Raw genomic sequence first — 27,552 nt, 5'->3', positions numbered from 1 at the left:
CAGATGGACTGTAGCCATCCAGGCTTCTCTGTCCATGGGATTTTTCAGGCTAGAATACCGGAGTGGGTAGATATTCCCTTCTCCAGAGGATCTTCCTGACCCAGGGATTGATAAGCTTGGTGTATTATATTAATGAATTTCCCAATATTGAGCCAAACTTGCATTCCTGGAATAAATTCTCTTGGTCATGATGTATTATTTTCATAATGTGAAATTGAAATCTGTTTGCTAATATTTTATTTAGCATATTTGGCATCAATAGTCAAAGTCTGTAATTTTATTTTTATTGAAGTTCCTTATCAGAATTAACTGTCCATGTTATAGTTCTTAAGAATTAGAGAATTTTCTTCACTTTCTATTTCTGAGACAATTTAGGGGGCATTGTTATTATCTGATTTTTAAAGAATTTTGAAACATCTGGGTCAGGCACATTATCCTGAGTTAGTGCCTTGATAACTTTGTTTCTTCTACAGAAATTGTGCTTCAAGGTTTCTATCTCTAATGGGTTAATTCTGGTGAATTATATAATTTCTTGAGTATCATGTTTAATATTTCCTCACTATATTTTTAATGTCTATAGGGTGTGTGATGATGTATTCTTTAAAACTCCTGGTGTCAATAATTTGTATTTTTCTTGATAAATCTTCTAGGAGTTTATCAATTTTATTAATCTTTTTAAAGAAGCAATTTTCCACTTTGTAACAATCTTTATTATTTAACTACTTTAAAAGTTTTCATTGTTTCTTCTCCCATTTTTAATTTTTCTCTCCTTCTTCTTTTTGTTGTTGTTCAGTCGCTCAGTCGTGTCCAACTTTTTGCAACCCCATGGACTGCAGCACACAAATCTTCCCTGTCCATTACTATCTCCCAGAGTTTGTCCAAACTCATGTCCATTGAATCGGTGATGCCATCCAACCATCTCAGCCTCTGTCATCCCCTTCTCCTCCTGCCTGCCATCTTTCCCAGCATCAGGGTCTTTTTCCAATGAGTTGGCTCTTTGCATCAGGTGGTCAAAGTATTGGAACTTCAGCTTCAGCATCAGTCCTTCCAATGACTATTCAGGACTGATTTCCTTTAGGATCAACTTGTTTGATCTCCTTGCAGTCCAAGGGACTCTCAAGAGTCTTCTCCAGCACCACAGTTGGAAAGCATCAATTTTTCAGTGCTCAGCCTTCTTTATGGTCAAACTCTCACATCCATACATGGCTACTGGAAAAACCATAGCCTTGACTATATGGACCTTTGTCGCCAGACTGATGTCTCTGCTTTTTAATATGCTGTGACCATCTGACCTGTCTCTTGAGAAACCTGTATGCAGGTCAGGAAGCAACAGTTAGAACTGGACATGGAACAACAGACTGGTTCCAAATAGGAAAAGGAGTACGTCAAGGCTGTATATTGTCACCCTGCTTATTTAACTTATATGCAGAGTACATCATGAGAAACGCTGGGCTGGAAGAAACATAAGCTGGAATCAAGATTGCCAGGAGAAATATCAATAACCTCAGATATGTGGATGACACCACCCTTATGGCAGAAAGTGAAGAAGAACTAAAGAGCCTCTTGATGAAGGTGAAAAAGGAGAGTGAAAAAGTTGGCTTAAAGCTCAACGTTCAGAAAATTTTGAACTGTGGTGTTGGAGAAGACTCTTGAGAGTCCCTTGGACTGCAAGGAGATCCAATCAATCCATCCTAAAAGAGGTCAATCCTAAGTGTTCATTGGAAGGTCTGATGTTGAGGCTGAAACTCCAATACTTTGGCCACCTCATGCGAAGGGTTGACTCATTGGAAAAGACCCTAATGCTGGGTAGGATTGGAGGCAGGAGGAGAAGAGGGCAACAGAGGATGAGATGGTTGGATGGCATCACCGACTCAATGGACATGGGTTTGGGTAGACTCCGGGAGTTGGTGATGGACAGAGAGGCCTGGCGTGCTGCAATTCATGGGGTCACAAAGAGTGGGACATGACTGAGCGACTGAACTGAACTGAACTAGGTTAGTCATAGCTTTTCTTGCAAGGAGCAAGCATCTTTGAATTTCACGGCTGCAGTCACCATCAGCAGTGATTTTGGAGTCCAAGAAAATAAGGTCTGTCATTCTTTTCCAGCTTATGCTTTATCCTTCTCCTTACATTGTGTTTAATTGTCTCTAGTTTCTTGAGGAAGAATTACACACTTTGTTCTTTTGAAGCAGAAGCTTACTGGGGCTTTACGTTGCCTTTTCTGATGATATGTAACTTGCAGTTCATCACCTCTGTGTCCTCATCATGACGGGATGCAGAGTTGTGTAGTTTCACGTGTCCTTGTGGTTCTCCATCAGTTTTTAGAAGTGTGAGGCTTTGGATTTAGGTGGCTGCCATTATCCTATCACTTCATGGCAAATAGAAGGTGAAAAGTGGAAGCAGTGACTGATTTTCTTTTCATGGGCTCCAAAATCACTGTGGACTTTGATTGCAGCCATGAAATTAAAAGACACTTGCTCCTTGGAAGAAAAGTTATGGCAAACCTAGACAGCCTATTAAAAAGCAGAGATGTCACTTTGCTGAGAAGGGTCTGTATAATCAAACTATGGTTTTGCTGGTAGTAGTCATGTACGGATGTAAAAGTTGGACCATAAAGAAAGTTGAGCATCAAAGAATTGACACTTTCAAATTATAGTGCTGGAGAAGACTCTTGTGAGTCCCTCGGAGTACAAGGAGATCAAACCAGTCCTGAATAGTCATTGGAAGGACTGATGCTGAAGCTCTAATACTTTGGTTACCTGATGGGAAGAGCCGACTCATTAGAGAAGACCCTGATGCTGGCAAAGACTGAGGGCAGAGGAGAAGGGGGTGGCCAAGGATGAGATGGTTGGATGGCATAACTGACTCAATGGACATACTGTGAGCAAGCTCCAGCAGATAGTGGAGGACAGAAGAGCCTGGTGGGCTATTGTCTATGGAGTCTCAAAGAGTCAGACATGACTTAGAGACTAAAAAAAAACATTATCCTGGGCTCCCTAGAAATCTTTAATACCAGTAATTTGAAAGCTCCTGGAAATTGATATTTATAAATCCTAATAGTAAAATCAGCACATAACATGTAAAGGTATTTTACCAAAAAAGAAATGCAAGTTACCAATGAATATGTGAAATGTTTCTCAATCTCATTAATAATCAAAGAATGAAAATTATAATGATGGCAAAATAATTTATCACATAAAATTGGCAAAGATTAGAAAAAAGAAGTACCCAGCATGCTAAAGAATTAAGAGAAATGAATATGATAATGTATTGCTGATAGCTGCAGACTTCATGGAAGTTAGTGTCAAGTCTCTAAATGTCTGCACGTTAAAGATTCCAGCTAAGGTATCATGAACTCCACTGTCCAGCTGCCTAACCTTCCCTAACCTCCCGCTCTGCCCTGGCCCCGGAGAGTCAGACTGCCTCTGTCTGCCTGCAGGAGCTGACACACAACTGAGTGAGCCGCTCCACACGTGGTGCCTGACACTCACCAGGACCCACACCGCCTGGGCTGCTGTCTTCCTTATCAGGACGGGGAGGACGCCAGATAGGCGAGCAGACAGCTGGCTGGCAGCATGGGCATTGATCACGTGCTCGAATGCCTGTGGTCCCTCGTGCAGCCTCACTAGCCGTGGCTCTGGGAAGCCTGTGCAGGAGGGACTGGAGGGCCTGCTTTTCAAAAAAAGGGAAACATTAAATCGAGCCCAACACAGTGCTTGCCACAATAATTACAGATATAACAGATTTAACAATCATTAAGATATTGTGAATAACATACACGAGTAAATTTAAAATAAAGATGCAATGGATGCATTACTAGAAAAAATTTTAAAATGCCATAACTGATATAAGAAAAAATCCTGAATATACTAACAGCCATAAAATAAACAGACATGGTGCTAAAATCCACTCCCTTTTCACTCACCATCTCCCCAAAATGCACCCAGACTAGAGGATCTTAGAGGTGAGGTGAACCAGACTTTCTAGGAATACGTTTTCCTCATCATAAATAAGTGGGTATAGAAAGTGAAAAAAGAAGAAAAGGATGTTTGATGATTAGGTACGCTTAAACACCAAAATAAAGAGAGAAGCTTATAGGTGGATTTCCTTGAATATAGATGACTATTTCCAAGTGAAATGCATCAGTTCCAAGAACACATTAGAAATGATGATCAGATCAGATTGATTCACCATCAGAAAATCAGTCAGAGTAACTCATTACATTAATAGACTAGAGAAAATCTATGTGATGATTTCAGTAGATACACAAATAGCCCTTGTTGGAGCTCAACACTTTTTCATGATAAAAATTCCTAGAAAAACCAGAACGTGGTATAGAAGAGGATGCATGAATGGGAAAATCCACCCTGTGGTGTAAATGTTCCTGTTATGTTTTAGGTATTGGTGTGTCTCATCTCACCATGGTGATGTTTGTATTCTATAAAACATCATTTGATCATCATTAGAAAAAGAACCCAAGTCATGAGCCTTATAAACTGTGACCAAGTTATCATGTCACCTGCTGGCTCAGGACATTTGTGAACATCAGAAAAAAACTAAAAGTGGGCCTTTCTGGAGGTTATGAATTCAGACCACAAAACAGGGAAGCAATGGTTGAAAAGCCAAACAGAACCAATGCTTGACGTTTTTACTGTGAGTGATGTTGGTGTTCTGTTTGTTCTAGTCCCTCCACGGCTTCGCTCTGGTGGTGAGCGCGGAAGGGATGATCTTCTACGCGTCAGCCACGATCGTGGACTACCTGGGCTTCCACCAGGTGAGCATGGCGCCCTGTCTGCTGCGGTTCGGTCCCGCTCCCTTGAAGGCGAGCATCATCTCCAGGGTGTGAGTATGCGTTTAGTCACTCAGTCGTGTCCGACTCTGTGACCCCATGGACTGTAGCCCACCAGACTCCTCTGTCCATGGAATTCTCCAGGCAAGAATACTGGAGTGGGTTGCCATTCCTACCCAACTCAGGGATCAAACCCGGGTCTCCTGCATTGCAGGCGGATTCTTTATCATCTGAGCCACCAGAGACCTTGAACTTTTAAATTTCAAGGTTTAAAACGTCTCTAAAATCAAACTTTTTCTTTTTTTTTTTAAATCACCGAGCTTTTGTCAGATGAGATTTTGCACACCCAGCTTTGTCAGAGGCTCAGGGTCACGGTGAGAGGCATGACGGTGTCTTCGGTATCCCTAGTCTCTCAAAGCAGTGACTTGCAGCCCGACTTCTATGCTCCTCGCTGCGAGAGGCTGGTCAGGGCCAGGGCAGGGACCTGTCCTGAGCTGCGCTTTGGTGTCTCAAACCCCAGATGCAAGGTACAGTCAGGACACCATGTGCTCCAGAATTGCTCTTGCTGGTGTGCAGATAGCTAGCCTGGAATGTTGCCCCAGGCTAGCCCAGCCTGGACAATTCCAGACCTCGGGGCAGAGCGGAATGGAGTCCATCCAAGCCTGGGTCCAAGGAGGCAGCTCAGTGGGAAGCCCCAGGAAAGGAAGTGGGACCTGGCATGGCCTCTGGGAGGAAAAGTCTCAGGAGAAATCCCAGTCCAGAGTCAAACGCTGCTGGTGAAACCTCCTGGCTCTGCAACTTGGGTGGCTGGGGTCTGAGGACAAGCTGGGCACAAGTGTGGCCAGCCCCCCAAAAAACACCCGCCCCCCCAGCCCTCTGCAGGGAGCTCACAGCACAGGGTTATAAACTCCAGGAAGCCACCAACGGCCAGCCCTGGCACCTTCCCTGAGGAATTCAGGATGGAGGCTGGAGACCACCCCGCGGAGCCGGGGCACCTTTGCAGGCCAGGCAAAACATCGGCAGCACCCGGGTCAGAGCCCAGCGAGGAAGCAGATGGGGGGCCAGCCGCGCAGTTAATACCGAAAAATCTTCCCGATGGGCCGGAAGCCACGGCCGGCCGGGGGTTAGGGGAGAAGCCTGGAGGTCGGGGGCGGCCGGCGGGCATCCGGCTCCGCCCCTTAGACGCCGGCCTGCCCCGCGAGCTGACGGCCCTCCAGGCGGGCGCTCGGCCGCCTCTCCACCTGCCCACGTCCCGCGGGCCCTCCTTCCAGAGTCGCTCCGCGGGGGCTGCGCCGGCCCCTCTCCGGGGCCCGCGGGGCAGAGCGAGGCCGTGGGTGCGACGATTCGAGCCCCAAGTAATGAAGCCTTCCTCGCGCCCCTGGGCATCGTGTGCAACACCTGGATCTAGAAAAATGTGATGTCGCATGTGCCCGCTGAGAATTTTTGATTTTTTGCCCCAATCGCTGTTGCCTGAGTTGCTCTGTAAATTCTTGGGACACGCACATCACCTGCCCTTGGCTGTGTAATTCGAAGGTCCCGCCCCCGGGGTTGGTTCGTGGGAATTGCAGGTGCCCTGTAGAGACCTGATTCCAGGTCTGAACTTGCTAATTGGAGCTTTTGTTTTCTTGGAACTCGGTTATTTCCTCTGACGTGTTAGAAGTTAAAAAAAAAAAACAGTTTTGCCTTTTATTATAAGGAAATTGTTTCCAACTGCCATTAAATCAGGCAGTGCCTCTAGTTTATGTAAAACATTTCATGAACATATTAGACCAGCCCTGTGCTTTATTGTCATCTTCTTGGGCAAACTGCTTTACAAAAAGTCAGGACCCAGCCGTTTCCTGTGGCAACCTGAGTGCATCGGTTCAGGATCTCGCATTTCAGTGCTCTTGGAGATGGACAAAGAGGCTTTAGATGTATATTTTAGTTGCCCTTGCCTTTGCTGCTACAAGACGTTGTCCATTCTCTCCCGGGTCAGCAGTGGGGGTGTCTCGTCCCCAGGTGAATCAGGACAGATGTGAGGGCCTGTGGAAGGAAGCGGTTAAGGGCCCACGGGCTTGGAGAGCGGATATACGTTCTCTCTGCTCAAAAGGCAAAGATGGTCACTACTGGAATGAGCTGTTTGTGAAAGCAGCTGCACTTTTATTCTCAACTCTGCGGAGGGTGGTTCGGAGCCAAGATGGCGACGGTATGACCTGACCAGAGTGGGCTTGTTCTCTGCTGTGAACAGCTGACATGTCACTCTCCCCTGCTTCTTACTCCCCCACCATTTATTCTTCTTGACCTCGTTTGTAGGAATCAAACCCTAGACATTAGGAAAGACGAAGGGAGGCCAGGCTAATCGCTGTGATCTCAGTTTTCTCATCCCAGAAAGTGTCGACATTTAAGTGTGTGTGTGTTAGTTGTTCATTTGTTTCCAACTCTTCGTGACTCCGTGCACAGTAACCCGCCAGGCTCCTCTGCTAACATCTTCAGACTCGCCTGATCTGCGATGCTTCCTCCAGCTCTGCTTGTCCTTCTCCGAGTTGATCTCCTCCTGGGTCAGTTAAGCCCCAGACCCACCCCTTGCGTCCCTTTTGTGGATTATCTGAGGTGTGCGGAGACGGCAAATGGGGCAGCAGGGTGCCCCTGGGGTTCTGCTGAAGCTCACCAGGGAATACGTGGATCACAGCGCCTACTTATTAGTTTACAGTGAGAAATATCCAGCGCTTGGACATCAGCACAGTTTTTTTCCTTAATCAAAACCATGGAGGGGGAAATGCCATCCATCAAAGAAGGATGGAAAAACACCAAATTCCTAGTAATGAGTCAAGCAAATCATACGTAGTACTTCCACTCAGAAAATACAAAGCGTTATTTAAAGAAATTAAAGATCCAGAGCACGGAAGAATTGATGCTTTCTAACTGTGGAGAAGACTCTTGAGAGTCCCTTGGACAGCAAGGAGATCCAATCAGTCAATTCTAAGGGAAATTAGTCCCGAATATTCATTGGAAGGACTGAAGCTGAAGCTCCAATACTTTGGCCACCAGATGCAAAGAGCTGACTCATTGTAAAAGACCCTGACGCTGGGAAGGATTGAAGGCAGGAAGAGAAGGAGGTGACACAGGATGAGATGGTGGAATGGCATCACCGCCTCAGTGGACATGAGTTTGAGCAAACTCCAGGAGACGTGAAGGACAGGGACGCCTGGCGTGTTGCAGTCCATGGGGTCGCAAAGAGCCGGACACGACTTAGCAACTGAACAACAAGAAAATGGAAAGACATGCTGTGAACTGGAGGACTTAATATTATTATCATAAAGGTGACAGATCAAGTTATAGAATAACTGGCGCCCCTGGTGGCTCAGTGGAAAAGAATCCACCTGCCAATGCAGGAGACACAGGTTCAATCCCTAGGTCAGGGAGATCCCTGAGGAAGGAAATGGCAACCCACTCCAGTATTCTTGCTTGAGGGATCCCATCTCCTCTGAGCCTGGCAGGCTACAGTCCATATTATCTCTAAGAGTCAGACACAACTTAGCGACTAATCAACAACAACAAACAACAAAAACTGTGTTGCTTTTCTGGGAGGAAACTGGACAAGCTAATTGGGATGCAGAGATCTGAGCAAATCCAGCGCCACGGGGGAGGCCACTGACGATCTCTGGGACATACAGTCCCAGACACAACACTTCACGTCGAGCTCAGCGGCTGAGACCAGTGGGGTCGGTGCAAACAAGGGCACATGGCCTCCTAAGACAGGGGAGGTTCACAGCAGATTTGGGTTCACAGTGAAGCTGATGTTGCCGGGAGGTGGCCAGGTGCTGATCTTGTCAGTAAATGGTGCCTCATGGACTAGATCCTCTTGAAAAAAATGAATCTTGATTGCTACTTCACACCACGCAGAGTCCATGGTAGATGGTGGAAGTTTCTAGAAGATAACAGAGCAGAGTCAGGAGGTATCTGAGGAACAAGTACACAGATAGAACAGAAACCCTAAAGCCCTGACCACAGGAGAGACTGACAGATCCAGCTGTGTCAGACCCATGAGGAGGGCGGCAGGCCCCGCAGGGGAAGATGTTTGCCAAGCAGTGCACCCGAGACAGGACTCCGCCCGAGAGGGTGGAGAACGCTGACGGGGCAGCCAGGCGGCCCTCTGGAGATTCATGAGGACGCCAGCAGCAGGCGGCACGTACGCACACGTTCATCTGAACCAGTAACTCTGCGGGAAGGGGCCCCACGGAGGGGCTGAAACACTGCTTCACGCGCCAGGGGCCGCATCACCACCGTGAGGTGACATAGAGGGTACGGGGCTCCATCGGAGAACAGAACCAGCCTGTGGTGCGGGGTCTGTGCCGCGGTTGCCTCTGGGGAGGGTGGAGGGAAGGGTGCCGAGTCCTGACTGGGTGGTGGAGCTGCGTACTGTGATGTGGGCACGTTTCACAGCCTGTGTTATGCCTGCATCACGAAGTTGCATGAGGAAAGCTTCACTATGGGACATGCCCTTGTGACCCTAGAGCCTCCAGGTGAGGGGAGGGCTGCCAGGTGAGGGGGAGCTTCAGGTGAGGAGAGCCTCCAGGTGAGGGGAGACTCCAAGTGACAGAGAGCCTCCAGGTGAGGGGAGAGCTGCCAGGTGAGGGGGAGCCTCCAGGTCAGGAGAGCCTCCAGGTGAGGGGAGACTCCGGGTGAGGGGGGAGCCTCCAGGTGAGGGGAGGGCTGCCAAGTGAGGGGGAGCATCCAGGTCAGGAGAGCCTCCAGGTGAGGGGAGACTCCGGGTGACAGAGAGCCTGCAGATGAGGGGAGAGCTGCCAGGTGAGGGGGAGCTTCCAGGTGGCAGAGAGCCTCCAGGTTAGGAGAGAGCTGCCAGGTGAGGGGAGCCTCCAGGTGAAGGAGGTGCCTCCAGGTGAGGGGAGAGCTGCCAGGTGAGGGGGAGCTTCAGGTGACAGCCTCCAGGTTAGGGGAGAGCTGCCAGGTGAGGGGAGCCTCCAGGTGAAGGAGCTGCCTCCAGGTTAGGGGAGAGCTGCCAGGTGAGGGGAGCCTCCAGGTGAAGGAGCTGCCTCCAGGTTAGGGGAGAGCTGCCAGGTGAGGGGAGCCTCCAGGTGAGGAGAGCCTCCAGGTGAGGGGAGACTCCAGGTGAGGGGGGAACTGCCAGGTGAGGGGGAACCTCCAGGTGAGATGGGAGCTGCCAGGTGAGGGGGAGCCTCCAGGTGCATGAGAATCAGAAGGTGCTGCAGGTGTGAGCAGGAGGGAAGGTCTGGTGTGTCCCCGTCCACTGTGAGTGGTCCTCATTCATGCCAGAGCCCTGGACGACACTGACCAAGGACTACAACACTTGTGACATCAGTGTCCACTTCTTTCTGTGAAAACTGTGTCTTAGACTGTGGGGAAGAGTGTGCGTAGATGATTAGAGTTTAGCCTTCGAGTTACAATCACACTCATTTTCTACCTTCCTGAGGTTACCTGTTTGACATTCAGGGGCCAGTTATAGGAGGAGCCCGAGGAGAGATGGTGCCTGCCTGGAGGCTCCCCCCTCACCTGGAGGCCCCCCTCACCTGTGGCTCCCCCTCACCTGGAGGCCCCCCTCACCTGTGGCTCCCCCTCACCTGGAGGCCCTCCTCACCTGTGGCTTCCCCTCACCTGGAGGCCCCCGTCACCTGGAGGCTCCCCTCTCACCTGGAGGCCCCATCACCTGCGGCTCCCCCTTCACCTGAAGGCCCCCCTCACCTGGAGGCTCAGCCTCACCTGGAGGCCCCCCTCACCTGTGGCTCCCCCCTCACTGGGGGGCTCCCCCTCACCTGGAGGCTCTTCCCTCACCTTGTGGACCCCCCCATCCACTCTGCGTGAGGTTGCCTATTACCTCCTAAAAAGGTAACCCCATTTGTGAAGCCTTGATCCTTCAGGAACTTTTCCTCCATCTGGTTTTTACAGTGATCCAGTTGAGAAACAACTGAAACTCAGCAATGGGCCAGTTGAAGGGGCCAAGGGGCTTCTGTGGGACTGGGGTCCCAGGTGGGTACAGTGATGCCATTCAGTTCAGATCGAAAGATGTGCACCAGCCTCGTTGTTTGTCGACACTCTGGATGTTTTCGCCAACAATACCAACAGCAAGTCCGCTGAGGTCTGCCTTCATAGCCTGAGGCAGGGCCTTGGTGCCCCAGACTGCAGGTTCCCAGCATGGACCTGGGAAGTGGGGCGGCCTCTGCGTTTAGGGCCCGAGCAGGTGGGGGGACCCAGGACCAGAGAGAGGGTTGTGGGTCGGAGGGTCCCTGCAGCATCCTGCCGGGGGCAGTGGTCAGGCCTGGAGATGCCAGCCCCACCCCATCTCACCATACAGGTGTGCTTCCCTAATTAACCTTTGTGATCCAAGCGAAACAAAGAGGCTGGAAGGTGACCAGACATAAGCGCACAGCTCGATGCAGTTGGAGTCAGCTTTGAACAGTGGGAATCTTGATCCCAAATGAAGTTTGGTCTCTGAGTCCCTGATCTGCCCCTCAAGGCACCGCCTGGCTGGATGCCTGGTGTCCTGTGCAGAGGGACTTTCTCTTCACGGGTGTGACTTGCCTTTGACAGATGGATGAGACGTTTTTGTGGTCATTAACCCTGGAATACAGTGTGGACATTACCTCGGGGTAAGGCTAAAATGACTGTCTCATGTTCCAGACGGATGTGATGCACCAGAATATTTATGACTACATCCACGTGGACGACCGCCAGGACTTCTGCCGGCAGCTGCACTGGGCCATGGACCCTCCCCAGGCAGGGTGCGGGCAGCCCCTGCTCTCGGAGACAGGTGGGTCCTGGGGCCCTTGGTGTGATGCAGACCCGGAGGTTCCTAAAACATGTGGACGCCTCCGCAGAGGTTGCCCCTTCCCTCCTCCTCCTCCCGCTGAAGCAGCGTCGTCGCCCCTTCCTCGGAGACCTCCTCCCGTGTTCCCTGCCTTCTCAGGCGGCTTTCCCAGGGGGCTCCCTGGCTCCCAGGGCACCTGTGTCTCCTGCTGGGTCTCTGTGCCCTGCAGGGTGTGAGGCCCCGAAGCCAGGGAACCTGCTCTGGTTTTGCAAAGACCTCCCCAGATGCACCTAGGAAATTCTCTCCGCCCACCTGAGATTTACATGAAAGAATCTCCCAAATGTTGCTGTCTGTTTGGGGACGTTGCCCACTGTGGGCAGGACCCCCGAGGTGTCCCAGATCTGCAGCCCCTGCCCAGTGGACATGCCAGGCAGACGCCCAGGTCCCTGAGATGTCAGAGCAGATGAGAGCTCGGGGGGCAGGGCGAGTGGCCTTCCTTGGGGTGCGGTGCAGGGAGACAGAGTCCTGGGTCGACCACACGTTCCCCACGGCGGTCAGGAATTCTGGAGAATTTCCAGCACGCCTTTACACAGCAGCATGGTTCACCTTCTGCAGGTGGAAAACACGCAACCCCAGGTGCTGACCAGCTTTACAAGCTCAGATCAAAAGCCCGAGCTGATGGACACTCACGAGGGGTGGGGGTGGGGGTTCTCAGGGAGGGAGGCTGGTTTGGAGCAGGTGTGTGTGTTACGTGCCAACAGCTGCTGTTGACACCACGAACTTGCTGACCAGGGTGTGTTTCTGCTTTCTCCCTGGTCCCTGCCGTCTGTGTCCAGGAGACGATGCCATCCTCGGGAGGCTGCTCCGGGCCCAGGAAGGGAGCGTGGACCCACCCACCGAGTACTTGGCCTTCCTGACACGCTGCTTCATCTGCCGTGTGCGCTGCCTGCTGGACAGCACCTCGGGCTTCCTGGTGAGTGAGAGGGCACTGGATGGCACCTCGGGGCTCCTGGTGAGTGAGAGGGTTCAGGACGGCACCTCAGGGCTCCTGGTGAGTGAGAGGGTGCTGGACGGCATCTCGGCATCTCGGGTTTCCTGGTGAGTGAGAGGGTTCAGGACAGCATCTCAGGTTTCCTGGTGAGGGAGAAGGTTCAGGACGGCACCTCGGGTTTCCTGGTGAGTGAGAGGGTTCAGGACAGCATCTCGGGTTTCCTGGTGAGGGAGAGGGTTCAGGACGGCACCTCGGGGCTCCTGGTGAGTGAGAGGGTTCAGGACGGCATCTCGGGTTTCCTGGTGAGGGAGAGGGTTCAGGACGGCACCTTGGGTTTCCTGGTGAGTGAGAGGGTTCAGGACGGCACCTAGGGGCTCCTGGTGAGTGAGAGGGTTCAGGACGGCACCTCGGGGCTCCTGGTGAGGGAGAGGGTTCAGGACGGCATCTCGGGTTTCCTGGTGAGTGAGAGGGTTCAGGACGGCACCTCGGGGCTCCTGGTGAGGGAGAGGGTTCAGGACGGCACCTCGGGTTTCCTGGTGAGTGAGAGGGTTCAGGACGGCACCTCGGGGCTCCTGGTGAGTGAGAGGGTTCAGGACGGCACCTCGGGGCTCCTGGTGAGAGAGAGGGCGCTGGACGGCACCTCGGGCTTCCTGGTGAGTGAGAGGGTTCAGGACGGCACCTCGGGGCTTCTGGTGAGTGAGTGGGTTCAGGACGGCACCTCGGGGCGCCAGGTGAGTGAGTGGGTTCAGGACGGCACCTCGGGCTTCCTGGTGAGTGAGAGGGTTCAGGACGGCACCTCGGGGCTCCTGGTGAGTGAGAGGGTTCAGGACGGCACTTCGGGGCTCCTGGTGAGTGAGAGGGCGCTGTACGGCACCTTGGGGCTCCTGGTGAGTGAGTGGGTGCAGGGCCGGTGCTGCGTTGAGTCCAGGCCTGGGCCTGGCATGGGGCTCCTGGGTCCATGGGTGCAGTTGGCAAAACAAGGGGTGGGATGTGGGCGCCTCAGGGGTCTGGCCTTGATGGGGCAGGGCTGAATCATGGCAGGTTAATGAGAATGAAGTGGGGCATCTGCTGGGGTGACACCCCCCACCCCCTGCTCACCCTTTATTCAAGCGGTCAGTTGGTTGTCTGGAAAGCCTTTTGTTTTGATCATACTTGGTTTTCAATTTTGTGGAAAACTAAGATGGTTTTCACTCCACATGGATGTAGATAGATTTTACCTAACACTGAGCAGAGGTTGACACCTGGGTTGAAGTGAAGCCATGTCGGAAGCACAGAGTAGAGGAAACAAGCCAAAGAGCTCAGTTTGGAGCATCTTGTCACATTTTACTGCAAGGCTGGTCCCTGCATGTGCAGGGAAGGGCTCTGGAGTAGGGACTGAGGCTCCAAGTACGGGGGTGGTGGGCAGCTCAGCTTCCGGGCTCACCCCAGCCCCCCTGCCTGTGTTCAGCCTGCTCACACCTGGAGGGCAGGGCTGCCCCCAAGAGCCCTGGTTGAAACTTCAGGACACGCAGTTGATGTTGGGTTTTTAGCTTGAAGTCAGCCATGGTGGGAATTTTCACACCAAAGAAACTGTCCAGTGCCACAGATCAGGGCTTTTCCCCCAGAGCTGGATGTAAGATGTCCCAGCGTGGCCGGGACTGCTCCACACCAAGCTCGTGGCCAGCACACATAGGGGCTTTCAGGCATTTGTTCACCCCATAAATTCAGATGGAAAGATGGATGGGTGGATGGAGGGATGGACAGACGGAGGGATGAAGGGAGAGACTGACCGACAAGTGAGGGGCAAGCAGGGTATGCAGCGCGATTTGTCTACACAGGGCGCCTTGAAGTCATCTGTGAACTTACTCAGTTATAGATCAACTTTCCATCATAGAGAGAGCTTTTATTTTCTTTATCACATACTCCAGAGTTACTGTCTGGCCTTTTAACTCACACTGTGTGCTCACAAGCATCCAAGTCTATGTCCCAACCACTAATGCTGAAAAAGTCAAAGTTGAATGGTTCTATGATGACCTGCAAGGCCCTCTAGAATTAATACCAGAAAAAGATGTCCTTTTCATCACAGGGGACTGGAATGCAAAAATAGGAAGTCAAGAGATACCTGCATTAATCGGCAAGTTTAGCCTTGGAGTACAGAATGAAGCAGCGCAAAGGCTAACAGAGTTTTGCCAAGAGAATGCAGTGGTCACAGCAAACACCCTCTTCCAACAACACAAGAAATGACTCTACACATGGACATCACCAGATGGTCAATGCTGAAATCAAATTGATTATATTCTTTGCAGCCAAAGATAGAGAAGCTCTATACAGTCAGCAAAAACAAGACCGGGAGCTGACTGTGGCTCAGATCATGAACTCCTTACTGCCAAATTCAGACTTAAATTGAACAAAGTAGGGAAAACACTATACCATTCAGGTATGACCTAGATCAAATCCCTTATAATTATACAGTGGAAGTGAGAAATAGATTACAGTGATTAGATCTGATAGACAGAGTGCCTGAAGAACTATGGATGGAGGTTCATGACATTGTACAGGAGGCAGTGATCAAGACCATCCCCAAAAAAAGAAATGCAAAAAGGCAAAATGGCTGTCTGAGGAGGCCTTACAAATAGCTGAGAAAAGAAGAGAAGCAAAACGCAAAGAAGAAAATGAAAGAGATACCCATCTTAATGCAGAGTTCCAAAGAATAGTGAGGAGAGATAAGAAAGCCTTTCTCAGCAATCAATGCAAAGAAATAGAGGAAAACAATAGAATGGGAAAGACTAGAGATCTCTTCAAGAAAATTAGAGATGCCAAGGGAACATTTCATGCAAAGATGGGCACAATAAAAGACAGAAACGATATGGACCTAACAGAAGCAGAAGATATTAAGAAGAGGTGGCAAGAATACACAGAAGAACTATACAAAAAATAACTTCACGACCCAGATAACCACAATGATGTGATCACTCACCTAGAGCCAGACATCCTGGAATGTGAAGTCAAATGGGCCTTAAGAAGCATCACTACAAACAAAGCTCGTGGAGGTAATGGAATGCCATTTGAGCTTTTTCAAACCCTAAAAGATGATGCTGTGAAAGTGCTACGCTCAATATGCCAGCAAATTTGGAAAACTAAGCAGTAGCCACAGGACTGGAAAAGGTCAGTTTTCATTCCAATTCCAAAGAAAGGCAATGCCAAAGAACACTCAAACCACCGCACAATTGCACTCATCTCATATGCTAGTAAAGCAATGCTCAAAATTCTCCAAGCCAGGCTCCAACAATACGTGAACCGTGAACTTCCAGATGTTCAAGCTGGTTTTAGAAAAGGCAGAGGAACCAGAGATCAAATTGCCAACATCTACTGGATCATCAAAAACGCAAGAAAATTCCAGAAAAGCATCTACTTCTGCTTTATTGACTATGCCAAAGCCTTTGACCGTGTGGATTACCACAAACTGTGGAAAATTCTGAAAGAGATGGGAATACCAGACCACCTGACCTGCCTCCTGAGAAATCTGTATGCAGGTCAAGAAGCAACGGTTAGAACCAGACATGGAACAACAGACTGGTTCCAAATTGAGAAAGGGGTATGACAAGGATGTATACTGTCACCCTGCTTATTATCTTATATGCAGAGTACATCATGGGAAATGCCGGGCTAGATGAAGCACAAGCTGGAATCAAGATTGCTGGGAGAAATATCAGTAACCTCAGATATGCAGATGACACCACCCTTATGGCAGAAAGAGAAGAGAAACTGAAGAGCCTCTTGATGAAAGTGAAAGAGGAGCGTGAAAAAACTGACTTAAAACTCAACATTCAGAAAAATGAAGATCATGGCCTCCTTCTCATCACTTCATGGCAAATAGATGGGGAAACAATGGAAACAGTGACAGACTTTATTTTCTTGGGCTCCAAAATCACTGCAGATGGTGACTGCAGCCATGAAATTAAAAGACGCTTGCTCCTTGGAATAAAAGTTATGACCAACCTAGACAGCATATTAAAAAGCAGAAATATTACTTTGCCAACAAAGGTCCATCTAGTCAAAGCTATGGTTTTTCCGGTAGTCATGTATGGATGTGAGAGTTGGACCATAAAGAAGGCTGAGTGCCGAAGAAATGATGCTTTTGAACTGTGGTGTTGGAGAAGACTCTTTAGAGTCCCTTGGACTGCAAGGAGATCAAACCAGTCAATCCTAAAGGTAACCAAGCCTGAATATTCATTGGAAGGACAGATCCTGAAGCTGAAGCTCCAATACTTTGGCCACCTTATGAGAAGAGCTGAGTCATTGGAGAAGACCTTGATATTGGGAAAGATTGAGGGCAAGAGGAGAAGGGGACAACAGAGGATGAGATGGTTGGATGGCATCACTGACTCGATGGACAGGAGTTTGAGCAAACTCCAGGAGATAGTGGACAGGAAAGCCTGGTGTGCTGCAGTCCATGGAATCACAGAGTCGGACACGACTGAGTGACTTAGTTGACTAACTGAACTCATATGCTCTAGATCAGGAAAATAAGTTGTCCCTGAGTTTTATTACCATGAGTGGATGGCATTTTGGGAATGGCGGGTTATGGGGCCAGTCCTCAGAGATGGTTGGCTCCAGCAAGTCCTCCCAGGGGGCTACCTGGTGACTCCAGCCTAATCTAGGCATATTCATCCACCTGAATGAGGACTCACTTGCCCACGACTGCACACACGAGAACATGCTGGAAGTTTAGAGAAGGTTTCAGGGAAAACCCGAACGATTCGAAGGCAGTGGGGAGCGCCTGTCCCCAGGGGCCGGCATGGAAGATGTGTTGGTTTCTGTCCCTGGGGATGTGAGTTCCGAGGCCTTTGGCCGTTGACCAGTTAGCCTGGCTATTTACCCTGTGATCATGCCTTTGTTTCTGTCTTTGAAACGCCAGACAATGCAGTTTCAAGGGCGACTGAAGTTCCTCTTCGGACAGAACAGGCGGGCACCCTCGGGCGCGGCCCTGCCCCCGCGGCTGGCCCTGTTCTGCGTGGCAGCCCCCCTGGCCCTGCCCCCTGGCGTGGAGGTGAGGATGAAGACCGTGTACCTGAGGGCGAAGCACAGGGCGGACATCCCAGCTGCGACCGACGCAAAGTGAGTAGAGGCCCTGGCAGCCAAACCCGTCCTTGTTACTGCTGGTTCACACGCAGTGTCTGCACACGTGACATTTTCTGTCTGTTCTCACTTCATTTCCAGCAGGGAATATGATAGAAAAAAAAAATTTGCTGTTTTTAAAGCTTCTGTATCATGTGAGAAGCAACTATTAGAAAAAAGAAAGCCTGTCACTAGTATTTGTGAACTTACCTGCCTCTCGTCATTCCCCAACCCTCCACTCAGAGCCTCGGAGGCAGTGCCAGAGCCCTGGTCCCCACAGGGATGGGGGCGATGGGCGATGCTGCAGCCTCCGTTTGTCCTCTCCATCAACTCCAGGCTCACAGGGGCACATCCTGGGGACAGGGACTCCACAGGTGTCCTGGCACCCTGGCTCAGAGGGTGAAGCATCCATCTTCAGTGCAGGAGACCTGGGTTTGATCCCCAGGTCAGAAAGATCCCCTGGAGGAGGGAATGGCCACCCACTCCAGTATTCTTGCCTGGAGAATCCCATGGACAGAGGAGCCTGGAGGGCTTCAGTCTGCGGGGTTGCAAAGAGTTGGACACGACTGAGCGACTAATACTTTCACTTTTAGAAAGTTAGGTTTTCTAGGACATGCCCAACTATAGTCTCTGGAACAGTTAGATCTGTGTCGTGTGGGTCAGGTTATGGACAGGTGATTGAGATGCTGTGTGCCCGTAAACTGTGTTTCCTGTTATGTGAGGAGACCCTGGGGCGGGGGGGGGGACGTGTCTGAGGCCTGTCTGTCTTCTTCCTCAGCACCCTGCCCCATGCTCTGTCCAGGGACAGAGTATCAGGAGACCCAAGGCCCAGCCCGCCTCTCTGTCGCTCCTCAGCACTCAGGTTCCCATTGGACCTCAGCACCAGTTCACATGGCCAGGAAACCTCCCATTCCTGCCTGGGGTTCGTGGGGGCAGGGGACCTCTGCCTTCAGGCACAGGCACCTCGTCACAGCCTCCAGGTCCCACAGGCCCACACGCTAAAGGCAGCAGTGTGGGGCATTTAAACATTAAATCTGTTTGCTTTTTTTAAAGGTAGAAAATGTAAAATGGAGGGAGGAAAAACAGGATGCTCATGGGAAAAAGCTGTAAAAACAACTGATGAAGCTAAAACAGAGGTGCGACAAAGCACAGAGGTCAGACCCCAACACACCTGGGCGCACCTTGTGGGCTGGGAGCCCGGGCATTGGCTGGCAGGATGGCCCTGCCCACACCCCAGACCCGGGCACTCTCCGCCTGCCTCTGCCTCTCGGAGTCCTCTGCGTGTTCAGGTTCTCTGGGCTGGCAGTGGTGACTGAGCCCACACGCTGCACTCTCAAATTCCCAGCCCTGTGATCAGACGGAGGGAAAATCCTCCCTCCATCGCTTCTTCATAGCAAAGTAATGCTCAAAACCCTCCAAGCCAGGCTTCAACAGTACGTGAACCGAGAACTTCCAGATGTTCAAGCTGGATTTTAAAACGGTAGAGGAACCAGAGATCAAATTGCCAATATCTGTTGGATCACAGAAAAGGCAAGAGAGTTCCAGAAAAAACATCTACTTCTGCTTTATTGAGTATGCTAAAGCCTTTGACTGTGTGGATCACAACAAACTGTGGAAAATTCTTAAAGAGTTGGGAATACCAGACCCCCTGACCTGCCTTTTGAGAAATCTGTATGCAGGTCAAGAAGCAACAGTTAGAACCAGATATGGAACAACAGACTGCTTCCAAATTGGGAAAGGAGTATGTCAAGGCTGTATATTGTTACCCTGTTTACTTAACATATATGCAGAGTACATCATGGGAAATGCCAGGCTGGATGAAGCACAAGCTGGAATCAAGATTGCCGGGAGAAATATCAATAACCTCAGATATGCAGATGACACCACCCTTATGGCAGAAAGCAAAGAAGTAAAGAGCCTCTTGATGAAAGTGAGAGAGGAGAGTGAAAAAGCAGGCTGAAAACTCAATATTCATAAAACTAACATCATGGCATCTGGTCCCATCACTTCATGGCAAATAGATGGAGAAACAATGGAAACAGTGAAAGTAAAAGTCGCTTAGTTGTGTCCAACTCTTTGTGACCGCATGGATTATATAATCCATGGAATTCTCCAGGCCAGAGTACTGGAGTGGGTAGCCTTTCCCTTCTCCAGGGGATCTTCCCAACCCAGGGATCAAACCCAGGTCTTCCACATTGCAAGTGGATTCTTTACCAACTGAGCCACAAGGGAAGCCCAAGAATAGTGGAGTGGGTAGCCTATCCCTTCTCCAGTGGATCTGCCCGACTCAGGAATCGAACCGGGGTCTCCTGCATTGCAGGCGGATTCTTTACCAACTGAGCTATCAGGGAAGCGAAACAGTGAGAAACTTTATTTTTTTGGACTCCAAAATCACTGCAGATGGTGACTGCAGCCATGAAATTAAAAGATGCTTGCTTTTTGGAAGAAAAGCTATGGCCAACCTAGACAGCATATTAAAGAGCAGAGACATTAGTTTGCCGACAAAGGCCTGCTAGTCAAAGTTATGGTTTTTCCAGTAGTCATGTATGGATGTGAGAGTTGGACCATTAAGAAAGCTGAGCGCCAAAGAATATATACTTTTGAACTGTGGTGTTGGAGAAGAATCTTGAGAGTCTCTTGGACAGCAAGGAGTTCCAACCAGTCCATCCTAAAGGAAATCAGTCCTGAGGATTCATTGGAAGGACTGATGCTGAAGCTGAAACTCCAATACTTCGGCCACCTGATGGGAAGAACTGACTCATTTGAAAAGACCCTGATGCTGGTAAAGATTGAAGGCAGGAGGAGAAGGGGATGACAGAGAATAAGATGGTTGGATGGCATCACCGACTCAATGGACATGAGTTTGATTAAGCTCTGGGAGTTGGTGGTGGACAGGGAGGCCTGGCGTGGTGCAGTCCATGGGGTCGCCAAGAGTCAGATACAGCTGAGCGACTGAACTGAACTGAACTGCCTGATCGCTTCTCCAGGAGGCGTGCTGTCCCCTGGCGGCTGCGCAGGGAAGCGCAGGTGGGCCGGCCTCCGCGGCTGATGTGGATCCGGATCACCTGCCGCTGCCCCAGGCAGCGTGGACGCCTAGACATCCCTTGGAGGGCTGGTGAGGGTCTTCTCAGTGAGATTGGGACACTGTACACAGGGGGCCTGTGCAGAGAATACTAGACACACGTTGTAAACATCATTAAAACTCAGGGAGTTTATCACAGAGCCAGGCTGGGCTGTCTGTGTTAACACAGCAATTTTTCATCCGCTCTCCGTGTGACCTGGGACGGTGCACGTATGTGGACGCAATCTTCTCCAACGGTACCCCCTTCCCCCCCACTGTCCACAAGTCCACTCTCTGCGTCTGCATCTCCATGCCTTCCCTGCAGATAGGTTCATCAGTACCATTTTACTAGATTCATATATATGCGTTAATATGTGATATTCCTTTTCCTCGGTCTGAGTCACTTCACTGTACAACAAGCTCTAGGTTCGGCTGAGGGGAGGGGAGGGATATATGTATAATTATGGCCGATTCACGCTGTTGTGTGGCAGAAGCCAACATTGTAAAAATTCTAAAAATAAAGAAAAAAACTGGAAGAGAGAAAGAGCCCTCCAACATTTGGGAAAGAAGCTTCTGTTGCCTTCTGGGTTTTCTGGAGCTGAATTCTGCCCTGAGCTGAATTTCTTACTGCAGTACTTCCTCCCGTCCGTTCCCCTCTGAGCTCAGAGGCCGTGAGGCATGAATGCGGGGAGTCTGAGGCCCAGGAGGCTGGCTCTGGATGGAGCATCGTGCTCGCTGGACCCAGTTCAGGTCCTTTACGATTCTTCCTGAAGGGGCCTTTGTGACACACCCTTGCTCCTGAATGTTCACGGGTCTTGTGTGTCAGCCGCATGCTCTCCACCTCCGTCCTGTCTCTGCTGTGTCTCTGGGTCCATCTCTGTGTCCGTCTCCTCCTCTGTCTCTGTCTCCATCTCTGTCTCCTCCTCTGTCTCTGTCTCTCCTCTGTCTCTCCTCCGTTTCTGTCTCTCCTCCGTCTCTGTCTCCTCCTCCATCTGTCTCTCCTCTGTCTCTGTCTCCATCTCTGTCTCCTCCTCCATCTCTGTCTCTCCTCTGTCTCTCCTCCGTCTCTGTCTCTCCTCCGTCTCTGTCTCCTCCTCCGTCTCTGTCTCTCCTCCATCTGTCTCTCCTCTGTCTCTGTCTCTCCTCTGTCTGTGTCTCCTCCTCCGTCTCCATGTCTGTCTCCTCCTCTGCCTCTGTTTCAGCTCCTGCAGAGACGCCCTTGAGATGGAGAGTCAGGGCCACTGCAGGGCAGGAAGCTCTGGCTGTGGGGCCAGCTGGAAAGGGTTTGAATCCCACTCCTGCACATGCTGTCGGGGCACCTTCAGGCAAGTCGCTTAACACTTCAGAGCCTTGTCTTTTTCTTTTGAAATATAAACAAAATATGATCTGCAGCATAAGTTGCAAGTTGGCTTAGGATGTATGATTGTAAGTTCTATGAGACACAGGTGTGTGTGTGTGTGTGTGTGCACACTGCCCTGGGCAGTGGTTCAGTATCACTAACTTAGTGCTCACAGTGACTTTGTAAACTCCTGCAAATAACTACCGCAGGTCACAGGAATCTGTGTCTTCATTCTGACCATCCAGAAGGAAGCAAACACACCGCAAGCCATTCTGGCAGCAGTGTATGTCTGCTTTCTGAAGCAAATTCATTAGTGCTTCACTGGCCTGAAAAGTGATATGAATTGGAATTTCCAGCAAATCTGAAACTGAGAGAAGGCTTTCCAATCTCTACAAACTCGCACCTGGGGAGTTACCGTATCTTCTGCTCTTGGGGGGCAGCAACACCCGTCGTGTGTAATTGCTGCCCTTGACACACATTTAATCTGCTTGTTGCTTTGCTCTCCTCTGTCCTTTGCAGAGCAAAAGCTGCCTCAAGTCTCTGCGAATCAGAATTGCACGGAAAACCCAATTACTTAGCAGGTACTCATCACAATTCTCTCTACCACCTTTTCAAATGGGTGAAATGACTGTATCCCTGGAGGCGCGGGCGAGCTCGATGCTGTCTGGAGCATTGGGCGGGCGGGCCAGAGCTGGTCTCACGGATGTTTTGTCACCTGTGCAGAGGATGAGTGTCCACCCGCTCCAGGCACTGCTCAGCCTTACTTTTCCGAATTCTGACAGGGAGAAGCAACGGAGAAAATGGCCTCTCCTTGTTCAGGACGCCAGAGGACGCCTGCTGCTGGGGCCGGGTCGCAGCCCAGGGCCCTTGCCTGTGCCTCCGGGGAGCCCCTGACCTCGTCCTTGACCCTGAGGGGGCCTCAGGGTAAGTGACTGAGTCACGGCATCAGCGGCCCTCGCCCTTGGCAGCTGAACCTCCCTGGGCGGGACGTGGGGACCACAGAGGGCACCAACACTCGCTCCTTGCCCTGGAGGTTGTCATCACCACGTGGGGACTGGCCGGGGACACTGACTGCCCAGCCTCTGTCCTCCCCTTTGCTCAGAAGCCCTCTCCCCTCGCTCCAAACCCAGGCCCCACCTGCCCCAGCCCCAGGTGCTGGGGGACTGTGGGAGGGGCCCTTCGGGGAGGGAGGGGGCTGGCCCGGGGTCTCGGGGCTGCGGGTGGCACCAAGCACACACCCCATGCAGGGTCACCCCCGCAGCCTGTTCTGTCTGACGTGCGTCCCTTCCCGCAGGGCCGGGGAAGGAGAGGAGCTAGGGGGAGTCCCGCGGGACGTGCCCCCTTACAGCTGCCGCCTGGAGCCCCTGGGCCCGGGGAAGCACCTGGACTGGATGGCTGGGAGACATGGTCAGGACGACGGCAGCGCCAAGCCGAAGCTGGAGCCGGGCAAGGCCGACCCGTTCCCCGCCGCCCCGGCCCGTGGCGCCTGCCTGCCCTACCCCGGCACGCAGAGCGCCGTGCGCTCCCTCCAGAGCTCACCTGGCTCTCACCCGCCAAGGCCGCCCCCCGGGGCCTGCGCCAGCCGGACCAGCAGAGGCCTGCGGGACGGCCACCAGGGCCTGGCACCACCCCCGACGCCCGGCCCCTTCCCCCAGGGGGGCCTGGACAGCAGGGGCCCTCGGCCAGCAGTCCAGCGTCTCCCAGTGGGCGGCTACCCTGCTGAGGACAAGCTACGAGGCTTTCTGATGCCCCCGGGAGCCCCAAGTCACCCTGCGTTGTCGCTTGACGTGCCCATCAAGATGGAGAATGACTCGGGGTCCGAGGACGCGGCGGATGGCTACTCCATGTCCCCAACCCAGGTGTGGCTGGGGGCCGGCGACCTGGCCAAGAGACAGCTGGTCACCTTCCCGACCAGGATGCACCTGAAGACGGAGCCGGGCGCCAGGCACCCCCTGTACAGCCCGCCCCCAGGGCCTGGCCTGCTGGGCGCCCCACCGAGACCTGGCCGGGGGCTGGCCCCGCTGCACCCTGCGTCCTGTGCCTGCCTGGAGCCCCCGCCCTGCCTCTGTGTGCGGAGCCACCAGCCCCCCAACCTGGGCTGCAACTGCCGGGATCCCAGGCCGGCTCCCGCAGTCAAGCTTGAGCCCCTGGACTCGCCCCTGTGGGTAGCTCACAGCCAGGGCGGGGCGCCCGCGCTGTTCTCCAAGAGCGCCCCAGCCGCGGGGATGCCGCCCAGAGACTCGCAGTGTGCCTTCCTGCCCTAGAGCTGCTGGTCCCGGAGCCGGCCAGGCCCCGCGGACAGCGCTCCAGCCGGAGCCTTCCCCGAGGGAAGCACATGCAGTAGCAAGTTCACTGAAGGTCTTAAGTGCAGGGTGGTCAACAGTCTGCTCAAGGGTGGCAGGGTTCTCCTCTGAGGAGCACGGCTCCCCACCCCCACCCCCAGGTCGTCTCTCTAGTGCCTCGCAGGGAGCAGACTTCGGGGAACAGCCGCACCCTGGTGGCCCGCTGCCAAGACAGCTAATGGGGAGTAACGCTCCCTGAATGGCAGGTGGCCAAAGGCTCGTTCCTGGGGGGAATCTAGAAGTTCAGCCAGAAGCGGCTGATGGCGCCAGGCCGCCCTCCACTCCAGCAGGCAATGTGTGCTCGAAATGCCGGCCTAGGCCGAGGCTGGCCCGGAGGGAGGAGTGGCCAGACCTTGTGCGGTTCTTGCTGCAGTCTCTCTGGTGTTTCAGCGGCCTCCGAAGGTGGTCCATGCTCATCTGCCCCCACCGCATCACGTAACCTGGTGCACAGCGTCTGGACTGGAGTCCAGAAGCACAGCATGAGGGGAAGCAAGGAGTTGGTCAGGCTGCCTTGCTGACTGCAGGTCTTCAGATGACTCTGATTATCATCCCAGAAGGAACTAGTCGAGACGAGACAGACAGGCAGCGTTTCATAAAACGGAAAAAATCATGGGGACTTCCCCAGTGGTCCTATGGTTAAATGCCTGCAGAGGGTGTGGGTTCAATCCCTGGTCAGGGAACTAAGATTCCACATGCCACAGGGTGTGGCCAGAAAAAAAGAAAAAAACTGTGAAGGGAACACATTCTGAATGCAGGAAATTTAGGTGCAAAAGAAGAAATCAGAAAGCGAAGGCCACCCGCAGTCACTACGGATAGCTCATGGCTGAGGGCAAAGTTCACCACACCTTCCGGTGACCCCACGCCACAGGTATAGTCTGTGCTGATGTGACACCAGGGGACAGAGCCACCACGGGGCAGGAGGAAGCGGGTTGGAGACCCCTCCTCCTTACGGACGGGAGCATCTGTCCTCAGTCACCCCCCTGCCCCGAGAATCTCAGGACGTGCGGGAGCCCCAGCGGGGACTTGCAGTCCCACTGCGTTCGGCAGGGGGTCTTTCTCTCCATCGTCTGTGGCTTTGGGGTGTCAGCATTCAGCTCCTGAGTTGCTGCCAAAGCTATTTGCTAAATGCGTATTCATTCACCTTGTCAACTCAGGACGGGGCCAGCAGGACTGGGTCTGCTGGCCTCTCAGGCACACCTGGGGGCACCCTGCCCCTCAGCGGTCTGCTTCTTGGAAGGGCTTCCCCAGGGACGTGGTGGGGGTGGAAGGTTCCTTCCCAGAGTGACAGAAGTTACCCATCAGAGCCCAGGTCGGGCGTTGTCAATTCATGGCATCCTGGGATCCCCAGGGCCTGCCCAGCAGCCTTCTCTCCCCTGCCCACCCCCGGGGGGCCCTTGCAGAAAGTGACGTTGGTGCCGTGCTGCCCCCGCCCTTGCCAGAGTCTCCCCCTCCCGTGTCCTGACGGCAGCACACCACCTGTCAGGACCACCTGCTCCCCACCCCCGCCGGCTCAGCACCCCCCTCTGCTTGGTTCTCATGCTGAGCCCAGCCTACAGTGTAGATTTCATCCCTAAGACACAGGGTGGAATTTCAGAAACTTCCTCCTTCCTTTCTATTCACACCAAGTGCCCAGCTCCTCATGGAAGCACTGCGGCATCTCTCAGAAGTGACTGTCAGCCTCTCTGGAGCGCCCTCTGTGAAGGGGCGGGTCCTCAAACACACCCTCTGCACTCACCTACCTTCCCATCTCCGCGCGGTAGTCGGCGGTCTGCATGTGTGCAACCCTGGACCAGAAAGATGGAGTCGAGAGGCGTCGTTGCTTGTTTGCACACAGTAGCCAGAAGTCAGCGAAGGACAGCTGCGGCCCGAGGAGGCGCAGCAGTCTGCCCCCAGGGCCATGGTGCCCGAGCAGTAGGTGTTCAGACGCACCTACTCCCCTGGACTACGGGCGCCAAGTTGGTCCCAGCAGGTGCGTGGCGAGTCACGCTTTGTTGATGCAGAATTCAGCACCTGGACATCAGCGTTCGTCTCGTGCTCTGGAGATGCTGTCACGCTGGAGGCCCAGGTCCTGATGTGCCGGGACAATGGCAACAGAACCTGCCTCAGTCAGCACTTTGTTGTTTTACAGCCCTGCCCCCCTGAGAAACTGTGTGCAGAAGGTGATGATGGAATGTGGAATGTCAGATGTGGCCATTTCTGTAGATGTGGCCAGTCCTGCTTGAAAATGTCAGGAACAGTACTGATTTCAGGCCCGTATTTTCTGTTGCTTGTAGCTTTTGCCTATATAGCTGAAAAATATTAAAATCAAAGATAATGTAGGAAATGGAATGGAAGGGAGGAGATAAACACAACTTATATTTTATATTTTTGTAGATTCTATTGGATGAAAAAAGTTTTTAATATCTAGACAGACTTGTTGAATTTTTAAAAACAGATACACTATAATACAACTTTTTGTACTATTTCCTCAGTGCCTTTACAAAGAGCTTTCAAATACATTTCTGATACTGTGGTTTGTATTAAATTTACTATATCGATGTAAAATAAATCATATGTTGTGTTTACTGTAAATGGAAACATCTTCTTGATTTTCCAAATGAAATACTTTGTTTCCTTTAAAGTGTGTATAGGCTAATTTACATTCTAAGACTGTCCTTTGCCACCAGACTCGGGGCCGTTATAAGAGCAAGAGTGGACTCAGGGTCACAGGAGGAGCACTGCGCAGCTGTGCTGTCAGCCCCCTTCCCTTTCCCGCCAAACCCCCCTGCCCAGCACTGAGGACACCCCAGACTCAAACTGTCCTGTGAGGGGCAGACGCCTGGCCCAATGTCACGTGTGTCTTGTAGGGTCAGCCCCGCCCTGCCCAGGACCCAGGGACAAGTGCATGGGAAGGGCCAGGAGGTCATCTGGGCCCAGGCAGAGACCCCCCCACCCAGGGTCAAGGGAGTCGTGTTTTCATGTCCTTCATTTGTCACAGAGCACCTCCAAACCGCACAAGCGGCCAGCGCCCTGTATGGCACTCGGATCTGCCCCGGTGCCAGTCCAGCCCGGCCTGGCCCCCTTCCAGCGTCCTACAGGCCATCACCCTGTCCCTGCTCCGTGGCTTCGTGTACCTCCTGGGGAGACCAGGCCAGCCTGCCCCCGCCTGCTGGGTCCAAGCCAGCCGCTCC

At 52.2% G+C, this 27,552-nt stretch overlaps 1 protein-coding gene across 5 annotated transcripts in view; it reads left to right on the top strand.

Annotated features, from left to right (window-relative positions):
* Positions 1–26,953, top strand: part of AHRR (aryl hydrocarbon receptor repressor) — an 82,811-nt gene extending 55,858 nt beyond the window's left edge. For 2 of the 5 annotated variants that reach the window (XM_081522307.1, XM_081522310.1), the window contains 8 exons: positions 4,685–4,774; positions 11,426–11,555; positions 12,389–12,525; positions 17,441–17,640; positions 21,904–22,026; positions 22,560–22,621; positions 22,823–22,964; positions 23,335–26,953. In XM_081522307.1, the coding sequence (XP_081378433.1) occupies positions 4,685–4,774; positions 11,426–11,555; positions 12,389–12,525; positions 17,441–17,640; positions 21,904–22,026; positions 22,560–22,621; positions 22,823–22,964; positions 23,335–24,304 (1,854 nt within the window). In that variant the 3' untranslated portion in view covers positions 24,305–26,953. Of the gene's footprint in view, positions 1–4,684; positions 4,775–8,909; positions 9,071–11,425; positions 11,556–12,388; positions 12,526–17,440; positions 17,641–21,903; positions 22,027–22,559; positions 22,622–22,822; positions 22,965–23,334 lie in introns of those variants that run through there. The other 3 variants (XM_081522308.1, XM_081522309.1, XM_081522311.1) reach the window with 2 other exon arrangements.
* The last annotated feature ends 599 nt before the right edge of the window (positions 26,954–27,552 follow it).

Source organism: Giraffa tippelskirchi, chromosome 8 (genome assembly GCF_054371585.1).
Source record: "Giraffa tippelskirchi isolate mGirTip1 chromosome 8, T2T-mGirTip1v1.2.pri, whole genome shotgun sequence".
Classification (NCBI taxonomy): Eukaryota; Metazoa; Chordata; class Mammalia; order Artiodactyla; family Giraffidae; genus Giraffa; species Giraffa tippelskirchi.
Note: the sequence above shows the minus strand (reverse complement) of the source record. Positions and strands in the feature narration are given on the sequence as shown.